Genomic DNA, 7,826 nt, shown 5'->3' with positions numbered 1-7,826 from the left:
CCCCCTATGAGCAAACACTTTGTGACAGTGGGAAGGAAAAACTCCCTTTTTAAAGGAAGAAACCTCCGGCAGAACCAGGCTCAGGGAGGGGCGGCCATCTGCCGCGGCCGGTTGGGGGTGAGGGGAAAGAGAAGAGAGAAAGGAGCGACAGAGACAAGGACAAAACACAAACTGTTGCGAAGACAAGACGGAGGTTAATGACATGCAGTAGTGCAGCAGCATCATGAGATTAGCTATATTCCAAAAAAGGACAGCTTCAACATCCAAAGTGGAATGGATGCTGTGTTTCCTAAGAAGATGAAGCTTTTCTGCAGAACGTTTTCTGCTGTTATCTTTAATCTCTAGCCAGCAGCTGAAGGATAACTGTTAGCCTCATAGAGTTATTGCCGAAGTCATATTTCGAGAAAACTGACTTTAAGAGCGAGATGAGTTCTGGAACAGCCCACCCACTTCCACTTAATCGCCATGATGCCAACGATTTGCGGGAGAAATTGTATGGTGTGCTGCTGCTTCTCCTCTTGCTTCTCTGCAGCGATGGTCATCAGCCCGACTGTCCTTTAGATCTAAAGCTGCTCCAGCTGTCTCCGTGGTGTTTTCTGGCCCTCTTTTGCGGGCTCTGGAAGGCAGTTTTATCCTGATCCTCCTCTTCGTCCTTGTCATGGAACTCTGTGTCCTGTTGGTTGAGCAGGACGGCCCAGGAGAATACCGGAATTTCTTTTGGTATTGGTCTGTGGAAGAGGGGGGTATTTTTTCACCCACATCTTTCCAGTCAGTCGTCCTCCTTTTTACTAACTGACTGGTGTCCTTTGTATCTTCATCAGGGTGCTTTCTTTTAAAGTTTGGTTTGACTGAAACTGTCTGGGCAGTTTCACAGTGACTGGGCCTGGAGCAGTTGTGTCTGCTTCTCTGAATTGAAGGGGGAGGACAGTTTTTTTGGGATGGGCTTGTGGTCCTGGAGGAAGGGGGCCTCTCCAGGATTTTGCTCTCAGCTGCAGGGGGATGAAGCTGCTGTTGGGCAGGTTGTCTGGTCTCAGACATGGGCTGCTGCAGAGATTCACTCACTCCTGTCCTGCTATCTGAAGACACTGGGCTGTTTTTCTTACAGGTCTCTGTGTGCTGATAACAGGACTTTACACTGCAAGACAGAGAATCATTAATATGTTAAATTATTTACTCATATGGATGCAACATTTTCACATAAAGTGAGATATACAACAAAGATTCACGGTAAAAAAAAAAATCACATCTTCTTTCAGTTAAAAAATTGAATCTGGTCTTTATTAGGGATTAAAATGTGCATAAATACAACCCCAGATGAACTGCAAAGCGTGACATATATACCATGACAAGTGTGTGAAAAACTAAGTATACCCTTATTGTTTACAAAGGAGTTAAGAGGGGAATGTTGTGTTACTGTCCAACCAAGGTTGTGTTTACCTAAATTGAAACCTGTTCTTTTTACTAGTGTGGGGAAATGTGTTGTACGTGTGTGTGCAGTGGGAGGTTAAGGGAGAACAATTGTTCTAAATAAAAAGTGTTGACTTACTAGGAGCTCAGGTGGTAGAAGGACGCCATGTGGCTCATTTTTGCAAAGGGATGATCCAGCACCTGTTCGGGTGTAATCCGTGTTTCAGCATCAAGCTGAAGCAGTTCTTTAATCATTTCAATGAACATCAAACGATCAGCCATTTCTGCAACTTTATCAGCATAATTTTGATGCTCGGGTTCCCGGAGCTGAAAAATGAAGAAAGCAACAAATGTCAACCAAAAAGACTTTTTTTTTTCTTTTTTTTTTTTTTCACCGAATTGCCAAAGGGTACTTACATGTAAGAGGTCATCCAGAGAGGTAAACTTTCTTTCTCTTCTGTCTATGAACCAATTCCCTGTGTCTTGGAAAACTTCTACAGGTGTCTGAAAAGATGGGAAACTTGTCAGCAAATTGTAGGACAAATGGGCTCTCAGAACAAAATATTTGATAATATGTTAAAAATCGAGGGTTAGAAAAGAAATAGTTTGCAAATGAGTCTAGAGACTGGCATACAGGAGTAAACAGAGCAATGGTGAAGTGGTCAGTACCTTGAGTTTCCAGTTACTGGTGGTGGAATTACACTCTTTGTAGAAAAAAAGGGAGGTCTTTTGCCCAGAGTTTAACATTTTGTCTTCTGGCTTCCCTTGGGTTTCTACTATATATCTCATCTGTAAATACAAGAGAAAATGTAGTCAAACTGGGAGTCCAGCACAGAATTTTGTCATATATTTCAGTCAAGCAAAAAACAGACTTTAGAGGTACTGTTTTCTTACCATCTCATATTCACAGTATCCAGGGTACAGTAGGAAACCGAGGTATAGAGTGGCAGCAATGATTCCCAGAGACCAAACATCTATGGCCTCTGTAAATGGAAGCCCTAAAATAATCTCCGGGGACCTGATGGAGGACAGAGAGCAATGATTGTAATTGTTACATTTGTTGTCAATCACGATGATTTGGATAAGTATGATTTGCACTACAGCTGAGAAACTCCTAACAGAAAGCACAGACTCAGGAGGTTTGTGTGACTGTGTGAGTAAGAGATCAGATTTGAGTCCAGCTACTCACCGATATGGAGAGGTCTGAAGGCAAGAGCCCACTGTGGCAGCAGAGGTGACCTGAGCCAGGCCGAAGTCAATCACTTTAATTCTGTATGGCTCTTGTTGGTGATTGACTAACATTACATTATCTAGTTTGAGGTCTGCATGTATGATTCCAATAGACTTCAGGTGTTTCAGAGCTATTGCAATCTGAACGATACACAAAAAAAAAAAATGTCATAATGAAATTTGATTTTCAAAGCATTCATTAATGTGGAGAATCAGAGTTCAACATACCTGCATGACTATTGGTCGAATTTGCGTTAAACTGAGTGGCTGAAAATGTCTTTCTAGCATAAAGTCAAACAGACTTTTGTCAAGATACTCAAACTCCAGACATGGATGACCTCTATCCATAAAAGCCTGATACCATTCAACCATGTTGTGTTTGTGGCTGTTATGCATGCTGAGCATGTATAGCATAACCACCTGGAAACAGATCACAGATAGGTTTTACATTAGTTTGACATTTGTACTGCACAATAAGTATTTCTGCTGTTTTCACAACCACTACACACATCTTTGAAAGAGAAATTTTAAGGAGCAGTTTGTACCTCAATGTTTGCCACCTCTACTGAGTAATTTTTCATTACTTTTATGGCTACGGTCTTCTTGTCAGCCATCCTGACACATTTTGCAACCTTGCCAAAAGTCCCTTCTCCAAGGATACTTAATACTTCGTAGCTGGAGAAGCTGGAGGTGAGCCGGCTTCCAGGGACTATCTCGTCTTGGGCTTGTACGTTGGAGTACATGTTTGATGCCATGACTTTTATGAGCGTCGATTTTTTCCTGTTGTCACGCCAAAGGTTTGGTGAAACTGTTCAATCTTCACTCTGCTTGCAGTCTGACAACATTCTACATTCCGTGGCTTTGTTACTTTGTGGCATTTTTACATTACAAAGGTTCAGACTGGATCAGGGACCCCTGAACCCTTCTTGCAGTCTGACAACATTCTACATTCCGTGGCTTTTAACATCAAAGGTTACAATCAAAAGTTCTGACCACACTTAGAAAATGACAGGAAACTTATAGCTGATATTAATTTCTTCATACATGTAAAATGAAGGTTTTCTGAATGTAAATCTGCTACAGAACAAAACGATTTCAGTGTGGAATGAAATTTAATCGAACGTTTTCATTAAAAATAGCAATAATACTACAACACCTGCATTAAGTGAGATGTTTATAGCTCTTGCATTTACCACATTTGCATAGCTTTTTAGTGCCTACTTTCTTACACACATGATCTGCTGGAAGAAGCATTCATATGGCACACTGTAATAGTACTCTGCCACAAGCAAAAGTGACATATATGCCTTTACATTATTTTTATTTTGCATTAATCAAGTGGATCCATAGCATAGTGGTTCACACATTTGCCTAGCAAGCAAAAGGTTCCCAATTTGATCCTGGGAGCAGACGGATCTTTTTGGGCTTGTGTCAGTTACATTAATACCAATGTAAGCGTATATGAAACAGTTACTTAGGAAAAGGTCTTGTTTAAGTCAGCATTGAGAGGCCCAGTACACTGCATTCTTTCGAGATGACAATCTTATATGTTTGTGTAGATGCTCAGGTGTATTGTTCAATGTTTGAGGGTTTCTAATCAGCTCATGTGTGCCACATGTATTTAAAAGACATGATATGATAAGATGCTGACACTAAGCTGTAGACCAGTGCTATTCAACTGGTGGCCCAGGGGCCAGAACCAGCCCATCAGTCATCTGCTACTGCCAGTGCTGGTGTCGGTTTCAATGAACCGGGCCTGCGTTTCCACCTCGCTTTGTGAACTGATCCTTTACGTATGAGTGTGGGCGGGTCCTCGTCTGGACACGGAAGCTGAAGGGCACAAACGTGGGAGAACACGCTCCCCTTTCCTGTGCTGCAAACACATTTTACCAAACTAGTGCAGCATCTGTGTGCAGCACAGAGATAAACACAGAGCAAGGACGAAAAGTATGTACTCTGCGTCCTTTTATCTGCGATATGAACATTTCATGCCTATCAGAAATGGTAAATGGACTAGTTCTTATATAGCGCTTTTCTACTCAGTCTGAGCACTCAAAGCGCTTATACAACATGTTTACATTTACCCCATTCACACCCATTCATACAAGCACTTCCATGCTTATCTAAGCTAAGTGCTGTTTATTATCTAACACTGACACTCCAACGGTTGTGTCGGAGAGCAACTTGGGGTTAAGTATCTTATCCAAGGATACATTGGAATGCAGCCTGGAGTAGCCAGGATTCGAACTGGATGGAGCACACTTGAGCACCTCACCCAGGAACTCCAAGAATTCAAACAACAGTCAGGACCCGTTCCCCGGCCTGAAGGAACAGGGAAGCAACCCTCTTGTCCACCAGTGAAAAATTCTGACGTACAGGCAGCAAGCTGAGGGGATACAAGGATGCCCAACCCAGCCCTCTTACCAAGAGCACCTCCAGACTGCAACAGAGTCCAGCCCCTCAGTTCAATTCAATTCAATTTTATTTTTATAACACTAAATCACAACAACCAGTCACCTCAAGGTACTTTATATTATAAGAAAAAGACCATACAATAGGAACCAGTCTCCTCTCCAGGAGACAGATCCCAGGCTGTGCACTGAGGTGATCCCCACTATATCTAGCCGGTACCTCTCAACCTCACATGCTAGCTCAGGCTCCTTCCCCACCAGAGAAGCCAAGCCAAGCCAACTTTATTTATATAGCACTTTAAAAACAGCAAGTGCTGACCAAAGTGCTTAATATTCAAACACAATAAAATATGAAAACATTCAAAACATTAAACATAATTAAAATTGATAAATAAAAGAAATGAGTAAAAATCAATAAAAGTCAACTCTCAAGCAGTTGCCAATGAAAAAAGGTGGGTTTTAAGAAGTGAGTTAAAAATGGACAGTGAGGAAGGATCTCTCTTCCGTGTACCAGTTAAAAGACGGGCAGCTGCATTTTGCACCAGCTGAAGACGGGACAGGGATGTCTGGGAAACCCCATAATAAAGAGAGTTATAGTAATCCAATTGTGATGTAATGAGCGCATGGATTACGATTTCAAAGTCCTGTTTTGAGAGGATCTGTTTGACCTTAGCTAATTGTCTGAGTTTAGATAAGCTGGACTTCACCACTGTTTGTCTATGTTAAAAATAATAGTAGATGACCAAAAAACTGCTCATCTACTGGTATTTTCCCACACAACTATTTCTAGGGTTTACAGAGATTGGTCTGAAAAAGAGAAAATATCCAGTGATCAGCAAGTCCTTGGGCAAAAATGCCCGGTTGATGCCTTGATGAAAGGAGACTGGCCAGACCGCTTTTGAGCTGATGTGTATGTGGGATTCATATGCATCGAACCTTGAAGAAGATGGGTTACAGCAAGAGAGGACCACAACAAGACTTAGGAAAGAAAAACTGGAAACTGAGGCTACAAGTTACATGGGGTCACCAAAATTGGACAAAAGAAGTTGGGGGAAAAAGTTGTCTGGTGTGATGAGTCTTGATTTCTATTGTGACATTTGGATGGTAGAGTCAGAATCTGGCAAAAACAAAATTACATCATGGATCCAGCCTGCCTTGTATCAGCAGTTCAGGCAGGTTGAGGTGATAATGGTGTAGGGATATTTTCCTAGCCCCTTAGTACCAATTGACTGCAGTACTGTTGCTGACTGTGTCCATCCCTTTATGACCACAGTGCACCCATGGCTGCTTCCAGTACGATAACACACCATGTCATAAAGCTCAGATCATCTCAAACCTGTTCTTTAAACATGACAATGTGTTCACTGCACTACCTTTGGGATGCAATGGTAGATTTACATCATCGATGTGCGGCCGACAAATCTGCAGCAGTCGCTGCAGATGGACCAAAATCTCTGAGTAATGTTTATACCTTGTTCGTTGTCATGAAGAATTAAAGCAAAAGGAAGGTCGACCCTGGTATTAGCAACATATATTTAACAAAGTGTTCAGCTTAGTGTTCAGTATGTTGATACAATTTTGAGTGGTTTTGTTGAAGAAAGCCATCTTTGCGCTTTCATCATTGGCATCTCACAGTGGAGTGAGAGATGCCACAAAATTGTTCCATTTGTTGCTTTGCCCTGGAATGAAGATGCACTCCTTCACATTAAACCAGCATTCTCATGCAGTGAAAATAACCCAGAGGAATTATCAGAAGTTCGACTAATGTGCAAAGACAATTTTCCTTTCATCTTAAAGTTGGTTATGGGTGCATTTTTACAAGATATTTTAGAATTAAATTCTCTCACCCATAAAATTTGAAATACAAAAACAGTGATAAGTCATGTGACACACATTCTGATTTCACTGTTAGCAATAGATTTGTCTTTCTTGTGGTTTCTCACTAAGATTTTTTATTTTCATATAAATATGTACAATGTAATGAGACACAGTGAATGTAAGAAAGAAAAAGCATGCAACCAAATAATATTAATTAACTATTTTTTTTAAAGACACAGAATACAGAGAACACAGCCTGAAGGATTTGTTTCCATAATTACAACAAAATTAATGAGCTAACCGAAGCAGTGTGTCCTGCGGCAGTTTTGTATGCCTTTTTCTCAAATTTGAGAAATATTAAGTGGGTAAATTTAAGCAACACATGTCCTGTGGAAGATAAACATTCCCTTTATTAGTTTATGCTACTGGCCCAGTAATTTGTGCTTGTTGTGGTGTGAAACATTCCCCAGTGTATTACCCAGACACAAACCATTTCATATTCTAAAATGCAAATATGAAAAGGCCCTTTTAATAAAACATTTGTCGTCTAATAAAAAGGTTTAAAACTTCCTTTCCCACATTCATTGCAGCTCCACAGTGGGGAAATAGCAGAATATCATGTATTACCAACAACAACCAGTAGTCTGCAAACAATCACTATATTAAAGTATTCATGTGAAACTTTTTTATAATTGACTGATAGTAGTCAGGCTTCTTAAAAAAATCACACTGAATAACTTGTACCTTGTAATGGCACTAAAGATTTAGTACCAGCTTTGACTTGTGGTTTTGTTGCAGATATTATTTATTATGTTTAGCTAATTACCGACGCATTAGCTTTATTTTGTTAAGTGTCATTTACATGACAGCCAAAGGTTCTCCTGCACCAGAGCTGATCAGATTATTTTTGTTTAATACTGCTCTCTATAAGCTAAAAAAAAAATCTTTCTAAACATGAAT

At 40.6% G+C, this 7,826-nt stretch overlaps 1 protein-coding gene across 1 annotated transcript; it reads right to left on the bottom strand.

Moving 5' to 3' along the window:
• Positions 1–456: 456 nt before the first annotated feature.
• On the bottom strand, positions 457–3,380 carry LOC115785185 (homeodomain-interacting protein kinase 3-like). Its single transcript, XM_030736677.1, has 8 exons — positions 3,183–3,380; positions 2,866–3,057; positions 2,597–2,778; positions 2,302–2,425; positions 2,077–2,196; positions 1,825–1,911; positions 1,547–1,734; positions 457–1,135 (listed from the first exon to the last, which is right to left on the bottom strand). The coding sequence occupies exons 1-8, from the start codon at positions 3,378–3,380 to the stop codon at positions 457–459; spliced, it is 1,770 nt and encodes a 589-aa protein (XP_030592537.1).
• Positions 3,381–7,826: the final 4,446 nt, after the last annotated feature.

The sequence above is a fragment of the Archocentrus centrarchus genome, chromosome 8 (assembly GCF_007364275.1).
Source record: "Archocentrus centrarchus isolate MPI-CPG fArcCen1 chromosome 8, fArcCen1, whole genome shotgun sequence".
NCBI classification, from domain to species: Eukaryota; Metazoa; Chordata; class Actinopteri; order Cichliformes; family Cichlidae; genus Archocentrus; species Archocentrus centrarchus.
The sequence above is the reverse complement of the archived record's forward strand: the minus strand, read 5'-3'. Positions and strand labels throughout refer to the sequence as shown.

Excerpts from the sequence above, each read along its gene's own strand:
- LOC115785185 (XM_030736677.1), bottom strand. The coding sequence starts at position 3,380 with ATGTACTCCAACGTACAAGCCCAAGACGAGATAGTCCCTGGAAGCCGG. Across the intron at positions 1,912-2,076 it reads CCAGTAACTGGAAACTCAAG|ACACCTGTAGAAGTTTTCCA; the intron begins GTACTGACCACT and ends CCATCTTTTCAG. Across the intron at positions 1,136-1,546 it reads TTCTACCACCTGAGCTCCTA|TGTAAAGTCCTGTTATCAGC; the intron begins GTAAGTCAACAC and ends TCTGTCTTGCAG.